At 43.3% G+C, this 17,812-nt stretch overlaps 2 protein-coding genes across 7 annotated transcripts in view; both read left to right on the top strand.

Annotated features, from left to right (window-relative positions):
- The window catches only part of LOC141428060 (diacylglycerol lipase-beta-like), a 101,072-nt gene that overhangs the window by 21,965 nt on the left and 61,295 nt on the right, over nucleotides 1-17,812 (top strand). The gene's annotated exons all lie outside the window — the stretch shown is intronic.
- Nucleotides 7,268-12,992, top strand: LOC141427720 (uncharacterized). The gene is made up of 5 exons (XM_074087316.1): nucleotides 7,268-8,270; nucleotides 8,353-10,761; nucleotides 10,916-11,298; nucleotides 11,441-12,706; nucleotides 12,861-12,992. The coding sequence occupies exons 1-5, from the start codon at nucleotides 7,268-7,270 to the stop codon at nucleotides 12,990-12,992; spliced, it is 5,193 nt and encodes a 1,730-aa protein (XP_073943417.1).

Raw genomic sequence — 17,812 nt, 5'->3', positions numbered from 1 at the left:
CTCGATTAGCTACTTTTATGACCTCGCAATGTAAAGCCGGGTTTAGTTCGACTTGCAAGAAAGATCGTGCAAGTTGCATTACATTGCGGCGCTCGATTGACCACTACAAATTCGTTGGCTTTACGGCCTCGCAATTTAATGCAACTTGCACGATTTTTCTTGCAAGTCTAAACTCGGCTTTACATTGCGAGGTCATAAAATGAACGAGTTTGAACTCAGCTCAGCTTAGCATAAGGCAACCGCACGATTTTTCTTGGGGATCTAAACTGGGCTTTAGACTTAGCAACTCCCACATGTCTATAAAATGGTCACGTCCGCCGATAAAGCCCCGGATCACCACGTGATGATCTAGTCTAGACTACCCGACGGCGTTTTCCAGCTTTTTAAATAAAACTCGCGGTTTACCTGTACCACTACCATGAGTTTACAGTGACCGTACTCGATAGCGACGGCGTAAATTATTTGTATGGAGGATTGTACAGCGCCTCTACAAATAATTTACGCCGTCGCTATCGAGTACGGTCACTGTAAACTCATGGTAGTGGTACTGGAAAAATTATTTGCTGCATAACTTTGTAAAGTTTTGCACAGTTTACATTAAAAATCGGAGTTGCTTTAATTGCTGGATTAATACATCTATTTTTTATATTATTTCCTATTTGATTACACTTTCTTGAAATGTAATGTTTCTTACGTCCTTTATAGTGATTTTATTAACAGATATACTTAACTAACTAATAAATTATATACCTAATCCTAACGGCCTTACTAATTATAATATTATAAATACGAAAGTGAGTATGTTTGGTTGTTACGCTTTTACGCCTAAATTACCTACTGAACCGAATGCGACGAAATTTGGAATGGACATACTTACCCTGTACTTTTATAGGTATGTATGTATAGGACAGATTTATCCTGAAAAAATTTAGGCAGTTTCTTTAGGCAAATAACTGAAAACCTGACAACCCAAAAATATTTTTTAATTTTAAGTCACTTGATTGCATTTATATTTGAATACCTTCATTATTTTAAAAGATGTTTCGCCAATTCAGAAATTCTACTTCATTTCTAACTCTACACTCATGATTTGTATTTATCAATTGCTCTTTGACGTTTTTAGGGAAAATTTGATAGAACATAACACATTGACAGCAAAACAGCCAGTATTAAATTATCGAAATAGTATGCAACCTCGCTAAATCATTTAATTGGCGCCTGTGCAGTCGCAACTTTTAGACTGGGCACAATAAAAAAGGGATTTAAAAACACAAACACAACCTATTTAAAACATAATGTAATCGAATCTACTCTCGATTCTAAGCAAACTACTTTCTGGTTTTCAGTTATTTAATTAACACCTTATATATAAAATCTCCTTCAATCCCACTGAACCCCCCAACCTGATTTTCCCAGGCTTATACGTCTAAGTGGCGAACTCATTTGTCAAATGCGCACTTACGAGTAAATACGGTATTAAATCACCGCGTTGGAAAGAGAATTCTACGCATTGCGTATAACGGCCTACGGTTATTACTAAAATATTTTTAAAAAGTTGTTTTTTTAACGTCTTGACATATTTTTGTGCAAATGGATAAAGATCGTCACACTGTACTTGCCTCGGCCCACAATGCGAAAGAAGCTTCTATATTAGGTCTGAGAGTATTCCTTACACCTGCGCACCGCAAGTACTTACCTTGACTCGGTTCATTTTATGAGACAGACATTACGGACGGGTTTATGCCAACAATTACATTAGGACCTTGACTCTTCTTGATATCGTTTAGCTACTTGCCAATTGTAAACTGCGCTTTTATAATTTGCTTGAGATGTGCAGTGCACGACTGACTCACAGTGGCATTCAGGATACATTGAGCCTTAAAGAGCGAAAGGCAAAAAAAATAATATAACGATAGTCAATTCAATCGGAAAATAACATAATATTAACCTTAATTGGACCAGCCTTCAAAGTATAAAAGTGAATTAAAAACAGACTATCGTAATTTTCTTAACCTGTCTACAATGGCAACAGTTACAACATAAATAATTAAGCGCCTCGAAAAATAACCAAAGAAGCAGCTTTAATATTTTAATACTATGTATTCCTTTAATTAATTTACAGTTTATAGATACACGAATACATCGTCAATGTGTATTTTAAATCACTTAACGCCAAACAATACTATTGTTGTAAACAGCGGGCCTCACAACAATGACACACACCATTCAGCGATTTCAGCGTTATGAAATGTTTTACACAAAAGATAAAAAATAAACGCTCATTATGAATGTTAGTGACTGTCATTAAGCATTTGTGACTGGTAACGATGACCGCGCTCTATGTAGTGACTTTTGCTACACGTTTCTAGTATTTCGATAACATCCTTTTGATGCAACACAAAACTAGTATGTCTAAGTACATACTTGTAAATACAAATACTTAAATCGTGCTGTGAAATAGAGTGAAATTTTAAACTCTAATTTTACATTTAAACTAAATTAAGTAGTTACGCTGGTTAAAATTGACAGTTTATTGCAATTTAGTCTGCATGATAAATACAATGTGTCTCGCACAGGTTGTAGGTAGTTCAGTTATTAGCATTACTATGTGGCTAATGTCAGCTTTCTAATACTAAGATTCACTAAACTAAGCTGCTGACATATGGACTGACGGACAGTCATGGCGAAAGGGTTTCGTTTTTGCCATTTTGGCTCTCTTCTGTGACCCTTGACACAGTGGCTGTGGTCGCGGGTTAAGGATCAGTAGTGAACCTTTATGACAGCTTTCATGATAAAATAGTATGCTAGTTTCCATTATCTTCCACTGCGCAGTGCTGGAGTCTGAAGTTCGTAGTTGATAACAGAGAGCCAATTCTCACATCAGATCCCTTTGGCCCATTTAACACCCACGAGAAGAGATGGGTCCATCCTATTCTGGAACACGGATTTTTGCTATGGAACCCCAATGAGTGATGAAGTGTCACTTCAACTGTTTCCGCCCACTGAACTCTCCTTTGTTGTGTGTGATACGAACGTGAGATAAAACAATAACTTGGCTGCGATGCTGATGGATTAACACGCGGCCGTAAATGCAAATTTGAATCAGATTTTAATTTCATTCTAAGTATTTACAATGTTTCTATATTCAAATTTATATACAATACAATAACTCTTTATTGCACACCAACACATAGCAAGCAGTACAGAAAAACAGGTATATACACAGAGGCTTTCTGAGGTAAGCAATAGGCGGCCTTATCGCTTCAGAGCGATCTCTTCCAGGCAACCTTTACAATGGAATGAATGGAGAAGTAAGGAATAAATTTTAGCAGGTGGTGAATTTACATTACATTACAGCAATATCAAGAATACATTTACCATTTATACAGCGTGAGTGTTTATTATGTAGGTATTTCATATTTTAAAAGGTTTTTAACTTCAAATGTTAGGAAACAGAGATGGTGTTTTCTTTTTGTAGTTGGGTATATTTATGTAGTTTTTATTAATTTTGTTTCCTATCATATTATTGTATCTGGTGTTGTGAATTAATAAAAGTCTCAGTGGAAACAAAGTAATTAATAGTTATTTGTGTCACAAGGGAGCAAAATGGTGTATTTACGGCGAGGGCGTACATTGAATCCAGAATGTAGCGAAGAATTCTACAATAGAATTCCGAGCGTAACGAAGTGTTAACGCCCAAGATTAAAACAATTTTACTCCCGAGTGACTCATACAACTTTTCACACCGAGCGTTAAGAAACTTGAAAAAAAAAACTCTAAATATTATTAAAGAACAAGCAGCATAGAAATGGCGTGGCTTTACAATTATCAACTTCAAAAAGTGGCATTTGCACTAAAACACTTAGAAAAGCCTTGAACAGAAAAGTTGCACTTTGCTCCCACTCGTCAGGGAGGAAGAGTTACTTTTCTGAAGGAGAGGTGTGAAAAATAATTAAATTCGTATCTTTTGACAATCTCATTCATCATAGAGTTGAATCTCTTGGTGATAATCAATAACGTTGTAAAAGGACTTTCAGACTTTTCTAAAAGGCTCGATATGCGATCAGTTGTAACGTCACAGTCACGGGATGAGTAATCTGATTATTTTATTTTGTTAAATATTAAATAGAAATAAATAAGGCCTTTGCCCCGCAGTAGGATTCCATATAGGCTATTAAAAAAAATGGATATGATAAAAAAAATAAAGCGAAAAATTCACTCGCCAGCATTTGAATTTTCATGTTTGCGCTCACCGTTCCGACGTGATAATCTAATTACACCAAAGCGTTGCCGGCAAACCCCGCCTTATAACTCGATAGTTATAATAATATGCATGCATACCTACGATATTATAGTCACGGTGGTATCATCCATGTTACTATTAACAATTCGTGGCACCTACACTCCAAATTGAATTTGAACGGTGTTATACGATGTGTTAGGTATATACATCTAACCTAACACATTTATTTTCCATACTTCATTGTTTTTAGAGTTTCGTACCATAGTCAGCAAAAACAGAACCCTTCTATAAGATCACTTTTTATCCGTTCGTTTCGTACTCGACTGGTTTTTTAGCATGCGTGCTCAACTTAAGGGTTATAAAAATCTTAAACTACGTGGAAATGCTGACTTTGCAAAAAAAAAACCTATATCGACTATAATAATCATGTAGCTGTTGATTTGCCGCTTAGACTTTTACTGTACTGTAGTGGACGGACGGTCCACTAGCTTAATATTTCCCTATTAAGTTATTAAGGAAATAAAATCATTACTTTTAGATATTCTTTGTATATTTTAAGATCACGTTACTACGTTGGCAGCTAGGATACAAGTCTTCTGTAATTCACTTGTGCGTGTTTCCTATTCTTATTTTAAAATTAGAACTATGCTGCCAGCATCGAATCAACGGACACAAGAGGTTAGTACAGTACCCACTTCTTGTATGATTCATCTTGATTCTAAAAAGCATGTGTCTGTTTATATAATTAACGTAATTATGTGTGTCATAGTGTTAATATTCAACATTGTATTCATTTGACTGCATGCGTAGCCGAATTGACGTATTTTACAGCGCCACGGACTGGAATTATTACAAACTTAGCAGTTTAGTACGTACGGTGTACGTGCTATGTGCAAACTTCAATTTTACAAACAATGTAACAAATGTTTGCTCAAATGTTGCATCGAAAGCACATATTCGTCAACTGAACACACAACAATAAAACGTATTCTTTATTGTTTTAAACCAGATGACGTAACAGTGACCATGATTATTAAATATTAATGATATCGTGACATAATGCGTTTAATTATTATTGGATTTCCTGTCGGGTAATTTTAATCATAGCATGGGTACAAGGTTAACTTAAGTATGAAACAGAAATGTTACGCACAAAAAGAGAAACCGATTCTGAATATTCTGGACGTCTGTTTAACTTATTACATGTATATTTATTTACTTTATTTATAATAGTTAATATATAAAAGTAATCTGGAAGTAATCAAGTCAACAACTTCAGTAATTTGGAATCAAAATTGATTTCCAATTACTAGTAATTATAATATTTGTATAGATGATTGATCCGTGTGGTGTCGGTTTAGACACCTCTCCATTTCTTCCGTGGATGTCGTAAGAGGCGACTGAGGATATAGGTTAAGGTACATGGGTGTTAGTATAATCGCGAACTGTTGAGCTTCTTGCCGCTGTTCATGATTTAGCCGAGTTGTAATAGTCGTAGTAAATATAGTCATTGATAAACCAAGAAAATAGCATTACACGGCCAAATTACTAATCAAGTCAACGTGTCAAGTAGCTCAACAATATGCTTATAAAAAACTTCAAGTCCGCAATGACAAGATTGATCTTAAAAGTAGCGCTTTCACCAACTTATGACTTCACTTCAACCGTAAGCATCCGCCGATAATTAATTGAATTTGAAATAAGAATGTCTCCCACTTCCCATCCGCCAGTTTCATAAGAAAGATCTCAAGTTGATCTTCGAGTAACAAAAGCATCGCCTACGCAGCGAGTAGGGATGGGTATGTGACTCGATAGACATCGAGTGTCTCAAGAGTTGGTTTTATTACGAGGGTTCGAGAGTTCCTATAGCTGCTTCTCAGTCTAGCTTGTAAGTGCATCCCTATCGACGGATTTAAATTATCAGCAAGTTGTTGAAATGAGAACTCTCAGGGTAAAGAGTTGATTTTCGCCGCGTCTCTTAACTTTAACTTAACTCCACATATCGAACAATTAGTTATTCGTTTTATAAAAACGGTATTAGTTCCCAGTGGATAAGAAAGTTTTATTTTTTTAGGCTAGATTTCTTAATCCTTTAGTCATCTTTTAATAACTTATTTCTAAGAAAATGATGAGACATTCCATAAGGACTTGCGTTACAAAATATTAAGCCTTCTTTAACAGAAGAATTATAGTTTAGCTTCATCTTAAAGCTTAATGTCAGAAGGATAAATAATTAACATTATATGTACTTTTATGTTTTTAAATACTACTTGTACAGAACGGCGTCTAATTTCATGTAAATAGAATAGTTAGTAAGTGATATGTATATAGTTATGTGCAATAAAGAAATACTTACCGCCTAGTTTCATTCAGTAGGATAAGCTCGCAACCGCCTGCGTCGCGTCCGTGCGCCAAATGAGCGGCGCCGGACCCGGCGCAGTGGTTATATTTATAACCTCGCTCGTGTGAGCGGGACGGTTATACGTATAACCCCTAGGTGCGAGCGGACAGTAGCGCGGACCGACTCGCGGCCGCGCTACAGAATTAAGGAAAAAGTCCCAAAATATTATTGTTAACTAGGTTTAAGTATTAGCATTAAGATTTGTTAAATTTGTAATAGGATTAGTAAGTTTTTTAATAAAATAAAGACGAGTAGGGCGAGAGCGGGGAAGGGAGCGGAGGAGTGGGGGGACCGCGATCCCTTTAAGGTAATTCTCGCGGGTATAAAAGCGAGCGCGGTCCCGACCACAACGTTCAGTCTCCGAGCGACAGCGAATGGATAAACAACTAATAAGAAGCGCTCCCGACCTCTCTCTCTCTCTCTCACTCTCAAGCTGCATCAGTGTGCCAGATCTCAAAAATCATCTTTCATTCTTCACCTATATACAGTCCACTCTCTATAAACATCAACAATCAAGCAATAATCATTTTGTGGCGTACGACCGGCCAGAGTTACGGAGTTTCCGTATGCCACATTTAATGGTCCATTCAGCACCGGATCACTGAAACAAGAAGAAATTCAAGATGGTTTTAACAAGAAGCAACAGCGGCAAAGAATCAAAAGAAGAGTCGTCCAGCGCCGGTGAAACCACTGCGACTACTAGTACGAACCTGACAACAACCACGTCGAGTTCCGGCGAAACTGGGACCACGACTGGCACGGGCACCACCGAAGTATCAGCATCAGCATCGGGATCCGTCGCGACAAGTGCGAGGGATCAAGTAGACACTTCGGGTATTAAGGCCACGCCCGCGGCCAGTACAGATACGGTCGTCATTCGCCAACCGTCGCAGCAGATGCCACCACCAGCTGTCACAAAAGCACCGCCGCAGAAGCCCGCTCGGTCACGTCACTCCAAGGCCTCCGGCAAGAGACTCCTCGCGGGGTTGGAGGCCAAGGAGCGGCTAGCCGAGCTGGAGCTGAAGCGCGTGCGCGCCGAGGCTGAACTAGAAAAAATCCGCCTAGAAAAGATGGCGGCGGAGTCAGAGCTGTCCGACACAGAAGAAGAAGAAGACGACCTGGCTTCACAACGTATCGCTGATTGGATAAGAAGATCGCCCAATCAAGAACGAACATTACGAGAAGAAAGAAGGCCGCCCACGCACACACACAAAGAGCGCGAGCGGCGGGACCATTATGAAGAGCAGTCCCACAAGTCAGCAATGGACCTCACCATGCTGACCGCAGCATTAACAGAAGCAATCCACGCCGGCAAGTCATCATCAACGAACAAATATATTCCCGACCTGCCGCCGTTCAGCGGACTCAGCAACGAGTGGCTCCAATTTCAAGCAGCCTACACCGAGTCTGCGGCCAGCTTTACGGCCAACGAAAACGTCGCTCGCATTAGAAAGGCCCTCAAAGGGGTCGCCTTGGAAGCGGTAAGCGCGCTCCTCATCAGCCAGCCTCGGCCAGACGACGTCGTAAGCGCATTACAAAGAAGATTCGGCAGACCAGACGCACTCCTCATCGGCGAAATGGAAAAGATGAAGCGCTCCCGAGACTCACAGACAACCCACGTGACCTGTGCATCTTCGCGAGCCGCGTTGCTAACACAGTAGCAACAATCGAGATGCTCAAACGCCCGCAATACCTTCACACCCGGAAGTATTGCGCACGATCGTCGACAAACTAACGCCGATCCTGCGAAGTAAATGGTACGACTATGCAACAATAAACGAAGACGTACCCGAAATAAAGAAGATCGCCGAATTTCTCAACCGCGAAGCGGATAAATGCGCGCCCTACGCGCCGCCCGAGCTGTCTACTGAGAAGCAAGAAAACAAAATAATAAAGAAAAAAGTCGAACGCGCCTACACCGCCACCACTGAAACCGCCACGAAATCGCGCAAAGAAGCAAAGTCACCGTGTCCTCAATGCAAGCAGGAAGGCCACCAACTACCTACGTGTCCGAATTTTATCAAGGCGGACACGAACGAGCGATGGGAGATAGCGAAGAAACACACCATTTGCTATCGCTGTCTCATTAGCAAGCACCGCCGCTACGAGTGCCGCGCTAAGCCGTGCGGCCGCGGCGGCTGCCCCATGCGGCACCATCGTCTGCTGCATCACGAGAAACCATCGCCGGCCTCCCCCGACGCTCCAAAGCGGCCGCCGCAGCCTCCGATCGAACCAGCAACGAACGCGACAGTCGAACAAGTCGGCGCGGCAACCACCAAAACGGGCCGCGCCTATCTCAAGATCGCGCCGGTCGTCCTGCGAGGGCCGCAAGCCACCATCGAAACATACGCGCTATTAGACGACGGCAGCACGGTCACCATCATCGACGCAGCGGTTGCCGACGTGCTCGGTCTCGACGGTCCCACCGAACAAATGTGGGTCCAAGGAGTGAGCGGGACGGAGGTAGCGCACAAGAAAAGCAAGAGGGTGGGCGTGGCGATCCGAGGCAAATACAGCGACGACGAGCTGCAAATAAATAACGCGCGCACCGTGGCAAGCCTCGACTTCGCGACGCAGTCGATAAGTGAACGAGAACTACGCGACTGCCGACATTTAGAAGACATCAAGAATGAAGTCACATGCAGCCGTGCCACGCCGAAAATATTGATCGGCCAAGACAATTGGGAGCTAATCATCTCGCAAGAAATTAGAAGAGGACGGCGCGATCAACTCGTCGCGTCGCGCACGCTACTAGGCTGGGTATTACACGGGTGCCGTACCTCACAAGCGGAGCCCGTGGCGTACTGCTGTGCCCATCTCACTCTGACCGAACCGGCTAATCACATGGAAAAAATGATGCGCGACTATTTCGCATTAGAGTCGCTATCCATCGAGCCGAGAAAACAGAAGAGCGATCCAGAGCTACAAGCCCTCGAAATATTAGAAAAAACGAGTCGCCGCCTACCCGACGGACGTTTCGAAACGGGGCTGCTATGGAGAGAGCGAGAGGGCAAGATACCCAACAATCGAGCCGACGCACTCAAGCGACTACACACGCTCGAGCGCAAACTCGATCGCGACGAACAGCTGAAGAAACAATACGACGAGCGCGTCCTCAACTTACTCACGTCTAAGTACGCCGAGCCCGCGGCCGCGCCCCCTAGCGCCCGCACATGGTACCTGCCACACTTCGCGGTCTGCAATCCCGACAAGCCGAAGATACGACTCGTGCACGACGCGGCGGCCAAATCTCACGGCCGCAGCCTCAACGATATGCTCCTGTCGGGCCCGGACCTACTGCAAAGCCTGCCCGGCGTCATTATGCGGTTCCGACAGCACGCCGTGGCGGTCTCCGCCGATATAAAGGAAATGTTTATGCAGATCAAGATACGCGAAGAAGACAGAGACGCCCTACGCTTCTTATGGCGCGGCGATCGGCGCGAAGGCGAAGCGCAAGAATACAGAATGTCGTCCGTGATCTTCGGCGCTACGTCGTCACCGTGTACCGCGCTGTACATAAAAAATAGAAACGCGCGGGAACACGCCGAAGAGTACCCGGACGCCGCCAGGGCAATCGAGAGAAATCACTACATGGACGATTACCTGCAAAGCTTCGCTACGATAGAAGAGGCACGACGCGTAATAAAAGACGTCGATTTCATACACAAGAAGGCTGGCTTCGAATTACGCGGATGGGCATACAACGAGTGCGAGCGAGAAGGCGCGATGTCCCTTACCGGCGGGAGCGAGCGAGAGGGCGCGACGTCCCTTATCGGCGGGAGCGAGCGAGACGGAGCTACGGTCCCTATCGGCGGGAGCGAGATAGAAAAAACACTCGGCCTGCTGTGGGACACGAAGAGAGATAGTATCAGCTTCCGGCTCAACAATAGAAGGGCACCCGTCGAAATAATGAAAAATCTACGTCCGCCAACGAAGAGGGAGGCCCTTAGCCTTATTATGTCGATATTCGACCCGCTAGGGCTCATCTCGCCCATCACGACACCGGCAAAGCGCATCATGCAAGACACGTGGCGATACGACACTGCATGGGATGAAGAGTTGCCCCCCGAGCTGCACGACCGATGGAGCGAGTGGCTGCAACAACTGCACCGCCTAGGTGACCTACATGTTACCTAGGTGCTACGGGGCAACGCCGGGCGCGCGCTACGAGCTTCACACATTTGTGGACGCGAGCCAAGAAGCTTACGCGGCCGCTGTCTATTGGCGCATAATTCATGCCGATGACAGCGTGACCATCTCACTCGCCGCAGGGAAGAGCCGCGTCACGCCGAACAAACCCATCTCCGTGCCCCGTCTCGAACTGCAAGCCGCTCTGCTAGGCGCGCGACTAGCCAACACGGTCGCCGACGAACACGACTACGAGGTCGCCCGACGCACATACTGGAGCGACTCTCGTACGGCGCTAGCGTGGATACGCTCCGAGCCCCGCACATTTAAGACGTTCGTCGCGCATCGCCTCGCTGAGATAGAAGACCTCACCAAGAAAAATGAATGGCGCTGGCTACCATCGGCGGACAACGTCGCCGACGACGCGACGCGAGCCACCCCGGAAGAATTCGGTCCGAGACATCGGTGGTTCCGCGGCCCGCTATTCTTGTACGAGAGAGAAGATTCTTGGCCCGAAGAAAATAAGGTCGAAATTCCAGCTACCGGCGAAGAAAAAGAAAAAATGTAACGCGCTTCAAGACCAACGCGCGCGCCACGCCCACTTGCCCGAAATCGAACGCTTCTCGAAGTGGACGCGATTATTAAGAACAACTGCACGTGTCCTGCAGTTCATCGACCTTTGCCGCCACAAGAGATCGTCGCCCGCACCACAAGTCGTCGCCGCAGCACGCAGAAAGAGAACGCGCGCTAACCAGTCTCAAGATGAAGAATGGGACAGGCGCACGCCGACCGCTCACGTGCCACGCAACCGCATCGCGCCCGAAAAACACGAAAAATACATCGTGCTACCGGCTCGCTACATAAACAAAGCCGAACAGCTGTTGACGAGCGCGTCGCAGAAAGATGCCTACGCGCGAGAGAGACAGCGCATTACGGACGGCCGCGCGCCAGAAAGGGACGACAGACTCGCAAAAATCAGCGTGTTTATAGACGCGGATGGAGTGATGCGATTACGCGGCAGAATAGCAGCGGCCGACGCGATACAAAAAGAGATGGTGAATCCCGCGGTGTTACATAGAACACATTATTATACGAAGCTGTACATCGCGCATATACATGAAAAATTGCACCACGGCGGGACCGAGATAGTAGTCAACGAGCTACGCCAGCGTGTATACATAGCGAAGATTCGCCCGGCGGTAAAAGAGGTCATCGCCCGCTGCGCCCGCTGCCTACTGCGCAAAGCGAGACCGGCCGCCCCCGCTACCGGCGACTTACCCGCTGCGCGCCTCGCCTATGGAGCCCGCCCGTTCTCATTCACGGGCCTGGACTACTTCGGCCCGCTAGAAGTGACCGTCGCACGCCATCGCGAGAAGAGACACGTCGCCCTGTTCACCTGCTTGACTTCGAGGGCAGTACATTTGGAGGTGGTCGTCTCCCTGAGCACCGACTCGGCCATCAACGCCCTGCGCCGCTTCATTGCGCGGCGCGGGTGCCCGACGGAGCTATGGAGCGACAACGCTACCGCCTTTCGAGGCGCCGCCCGAGAACTTAGCGAAGCCATCAAGAACGAAGCAGAGGCCCGCCGCATCAACTGGCGCTTCCTCCCGGCTGCCGCCCCCTTCATGGCGGGAGCTTGGGAGAGAATGGTCCGCGGGGTGAAGGAGGCCCTGAAGGCCACGCTCCATGAAAAATACCCGAGCGACGAGATCCTACACACCCTGCTGCTGGAAGCCGAAGCGACCGTCAACTCTCGCCCGCTAACGCACGTGTCGGTCGACCCCAATGACCCGACAGCGCTGACCCCGAACATGATCCTCCTCGGACCCGACTGCCACTCGCCAGCCCCCGGTACCTTCGAAGAGAGCGACGGCGACGCGCGCCAACAATGGCGGCGCGCCCAGCAACTCGCCGACACCTTCTGGAGGCGCTGGGTACGAGAGTACCTACCGCTACTACAACACCGGCGGGAGCCCCATAGCAGCGGAGCGAGCCCGGCAGTCGGCGATGTCGTAATCATATGCGACTCGAATATGCCCCGAAACACATGGCCCCGAGGACGAATCACACGAATCTACCCCCGGCAAGGACGGCGTGGTACGAGTCGTCGACGTGACTACGAGCCGAGGACACGTGCTACGCAGGCCGGCGAGGAAGATCGTCGTTCTGCCAGTGGGATCGCACGGCGACGGCGGGAGAAATGTACAGAACGGCGTCTAATTTCATGTAAATAGAATAAGTTAGTTAAGTGATATGTATATAGTTATGTGCAATAAAGAAATACTTACCGCCTAGTTTTCATTCAGTAGGATAAGCTCGCAACCGCCTGCGTCGCGTCCGTGCGCCAAATGAGCGGCGCCGGACCCGGCGCAGGAGTTATATTTATAACCTCGCTCGTGTGAGCGGGACGGTTATACGTATAACCCCTAGGTGCGAGCGGGACAGTAGCGCGGACCGACTCGCGGCCGCGCTACAGTATTAAGGAAAAAGTCCCAAAATATTATCGTTAACTAGGTTTAAGTATTAGCATTAAGATTTGTTAAATTTGTAATAGGATTAGTAAGTTTTTTAATAAAATAAAGACTAGTAGGGCGAGAGCGGGGAAGGGAGGGAGGAGTGGGGGGACCGCGATCCCTTTAAGGTAATTCTCGCGGGTATAAAAGCGAGCGCGGTCCCGACCACAACGTTCAGTCTCCGAGCGACAGCGAATGGATAAACAACTAATAAGAAGCGCTCCCGACCTCTCTCTCTCTCTCTCTCACTCTCAAGCTGCATCAGTGTGCCAGATCTCAAAAATCATCTTTCATTCTTCACCTATATACAGTCCACTCTCTATAAACATCAACAATCAAGCAATAATCATTTTGTGGCGTACGACCGACCAGAGCTACGAAGTTTCCGTATGCCACAATACTCGTGGGTTTAGTGACTGTCAATCAACATGAATATGACTGTTGTAACTTCATGTTTTATAAATGAATTATTATTTATAAATACAAATCATGTAAATATACAAACAAATAGAATTATTGAAATTATTTGACTATATTTGACAGTCGATAAACTGTCGTGTATTAAACACGTGTTCTACGGTTGTTTAAATTGTTGTGGCGGGCAACACGGATTGTATGAACATATTTGCACCGTCAGTTGATAAAAAAAACTTTAACTTTTAGGTTTATTGCGGATATGTTATAAGTTTTGTGGTACGAGTAAAACTATTTTATAGGCAACATTCAGTATTCATAAATACACAATGATGTTAAGCATTTTGAAATAACACTATGTAATAGCTAGGGAAGCTATACTTGCTTATGTCTGATAAGGGCTTCGTTCGAAATTACCGATAGTACTTGGAAAGGAAAACAGCTTCATATTTTTATAGTCCCCGACGCCGAGCCGAAGCCGTGGTGACCGAGTGGTTTGACCTATGTGACCTCTCAATCAGAGGATCGCGGGTTCAAACCCCGGCTCGCACCTCTGTGTTTTTCGAAATTCATGTGCGGAATTTCATTTCAAATTTACCACGTGCTCTACGGTGAAGGAAAACATCGTGAGGAAACCTGTACAAACCTGCGAAGCAATTCAACGGTGTGTGTGAAGTTCCCAATCCGCACTGGGCCCGCGTGGGAACTACTGCCCAAGCCCTCTCATTCTGAGAGGAGGCCTGTGCCCAGCAGTAGGACGTATATAGGCTGGGATGATGATGATGAACCCCCGACGCAAAAAGAGGGGTGTTATAAGTTTGACCGCTATATGTGTCTGTCTGTGGCACCGTAGCTCTTAAGCGAGTGAACCGATTTGAATGCGGTTTTTTTATTTGAAGGCAGGGTTTTTAGCGATGGACCTTAGACATGTTTTATCCAAATTGGGTTAGCCGTGTCGAGATATTGAACTTTGAAGTGACGATGTCGGGATTTTCCAACTTTTTGTTAGGTTAGTTAAAATATCTATTCATTTAATCGTACAGCATTATTGAAACGATTGTTGCAAACAAATATATTACAACCAATTTTTAATTTCTAACAAGAAGTTAGATCCTACAGCATAATATATTGTTAATATTATTATAAAAATCCTTCCAATTAAGTGACGACATGGCAAGCTGCTACCATTATTTTTAAATATAACGTAAATTAATTGGTTAGGTATATATACCTACTTAATCATAAGGCTGACATTTTGATCAAGACTCTAATTATGATATAACGGACATCTAAATGTATAACAATCAAGGAACAAACAAATGACTCCGACTTTCAAGAAAAAATCGCCACATCCCAGTTAGGTTACGCTACGCCTTGGGATAGCCCAAAGTGTTACAGTACACAAATAAATCTGTTATTTACAAGAAGCGAATCGATATCTCATCTGTCTCTGAGAAGCACGTAGGAGGCGCTATCGGATTCCAAATATGTACACAAATACTTCTAGATATTAATGTAACAATGCTAATAGAAAAATCTTCTTGAAACGGATACAACTGGAACAGTTTTTGTTGTATACCGACTTTTGCATGACTACATAGTCGTATATTCAGCTAAAATATTCTGGCTATTTATAATAAGTAAAATAGGTACTTGAATATGTACAATACGTATGCATATTATTTTTAACTAAGCACGAATTTAGGTTTGTGAATAAAATACATCACATCTCTCATTTATACCATTTTTTACCAAATAATTTCGGTATTAAAAATTATACCTCTGTAGTACCTTACTCGTTTGTATCTACTTATAGTTTATAACGTTACGTGGTGATCTGTAAATAATCACTGTAATAAATAGGTAATAACAAATTACTTATGACGTAAAAAAGACCATGGCAAAAATAGGAATTTGCAATTCATCACAAGCACGCTTCTTTTGAATGTAGCGCGCGGCAAGCGGCGCTTTGATGTAGGTAAGTATATTCTGTGATTTCCTTTGCATAATGTCCGAACCTTTGAATCTTAATTATTACCAAAAAAAAGCTAATGTCTGAGGCCTGAGGCTAATGCGGATGGGTAATTAGTCGGGATTCATTCGTGACCCGAATGGTAGAGCCCTCAACTCACTCCGAGATTCGAACACGCTGCCGGCTTCACAATGACTTGGAAATACCTACTTTTGAATAAGTTTTTAAAAGATTTCATGTCTATTGCGATGATACCTTAACTTAAACCTAATAGTTAAGTTTATTAGATCTAAATTTAAAGTAGCACAGAATGTGTACAGAATTTTTTTTATACCGTCGATAATTGATGGCCTGCGATTGCTAGCATTCGGTTTGAATAGCAAACTTTTGAGAAAGGGCGTATCTCATCACAAAAAGTGCTCACAGTGTGGTTTGCTGATTTATAGTTAGTTCGGCATGGCGTTTTTTTTCGCAAATTGTTGGATTTTAACTAAACAGAATTCGTCTGAAGAAGTTGCGCTTTTACGACCTATTTATTTTCTCATAATGAAGATAATATTTTTGCATTTTAAGTGAAATACTTAAGAACTTAGGTAAATACCTACTACTTAAAAGTAAAATTGTATTTGTAAGAATATGACAAAATTCTAGTGAGTCATTTTTATTTTATGTTACGTATTAGATAGATATCACAAAGATTAATCTCAACAAAGGTGCATGAAGATATGTATTTGCAAAAAGTTATCTAGTGAGATAAACTGGCTTCTGTTTATAAAGTTATAATTAATTATATTACGTAAAGTTAGGTTTGTTTCGAAAGGGAAGATATTTGAAATTATTTGTCACGTATCTCGTAGTAGGTAAGTTTAGTGAACATCAAAAGTTTATTATAACAATTGTTTTAGGGAAAACAACCATGAAAACACGTATTTTGATTATAAATTCCGATTAAACTCGCCCGAATAGGTATTTATGATATTTTGCACGTGTTTTGTTAAAATGATCCACAGTGGTACGTAACTATAGTTATGTACTTTAAACTTCCGGTTATAAATATATTAAATATTTTTAAAAGTGTACACACACACACACACACACACTGTATTCACAAACAGGCACCGCAGACACACGAAACGTTACGCCGGAGCCACTATTAGCAATTTTAGGTGTTAAGTTTGAAACAGAGTACGAAACGTTAAACCGCTTCGGAGCCACTATTAGCAATTTTAGGTGTAACTATCAAATGTAGTTGAAATTTCGAGAATGTCGAAATAAAAAGTAGCATACACCACATACACACACACACGATACACACACACACACACACACACACACACACACACACACACACACACACACACACACACACATATACACTCACAAACTTTCTGCATTTATAATTAACCTACCTAGTAGGATAACTGCCTTGTTGCAAAGTTTTAATTTATGAAAGCAGATGAGGCATCTTAATGTAAGACCGTCGTAGGTGCAATCGCCATGAAAAGTAATGTAACAACAGTAGAACTAGTTTTTACAGACAATGTGTCAAGAACAAAATTAAATGTTACTTTATTCCCGAAAGAAAATCCACTATTCACGTAAGCGAAGCTACGGGACAAAGTAACATTTATGAATGAATAATTTGTTATTAATTAATATCTTCAATTATTGAGTTCTATTTCATAGATAATATTTCTCAGATATAATGAGACGAGTTTTTATACATAAAATTTTATTATACTACGCGTTAATTGACTTCATCAAACGAAGTAAATTACTTCTTCAGACTCATATTTGCATACTTTTTACAAGTACGGTAGAACAAATTGAACCATGACCCAGGATGGAACCTTTTAATATTCAATTTCACTATGATTTCCTTGAAAAGAGTATGAGATGTCAACATGACATTAGTAGCACAAAGGTTCCATCCTGGGTCATGATTCAATTTGTTCGACTGTACAAGGTGTTTTGTGTGTTATTTATGTGGTTTTGGTTAACTATGTTCTCCATAAATATCTACACTATCACACCAACCACAGAATACGTTACTTAACATAACTAGATCTCAAAAATTGATCAATTATCGAAAAAAAAATAACAGAAAAATCTAACTCCACGCTGGCGAGATTGATCGCGAT

The sequence above is a fragment of the Choristoneura fumiferana genome, chromosome 5 (assembly GCF_025370935.1).
Source record: "Choristoneura fumiferana chromosome 5, NRCan_CFum_1, whole genome shotgun sequence".
Classification (NCBI taxonomy): domain Eukaryota; kingdom Metazoa; phylum Arthropoda; class Insecta; order Lepidoptera; family Tortricidae; genus Choristoneura; species Choristoneura fumiferana.
Note: the sequence above shows the minus strand (reverse complement) of the source record. Positions and strands in the feature narration are given on the sequence as shown.

What these genes read in the sequence shown, in the direction of transcription:
- LOC141427720 (XM_074087316.1), top strand. Translation starts at nt 7,268, where the DNA reads ATGGTTTTAACAAGAAGCAACAGCGGCAAAGAATCAAAAGAAGAGTCG. An exon ending in ACAGACAACCCACGTGACCT is followed by an intron (nt 8,271 to 8,352) that starts GTGCATCTTCGC and finishes CACACCCGGAAG; the next exon opens with TATTGCGCACGATCGTCGAC. An exon ending in CTTGGCCCGAAGAAAATAAG is followed by an intron (nt 11,299 to 11,440) that starts GTCGAAATTCCA and finishes CGTGTCCTGCAG; the next exon opens with TTCATCGACCTTTGCCGCCA.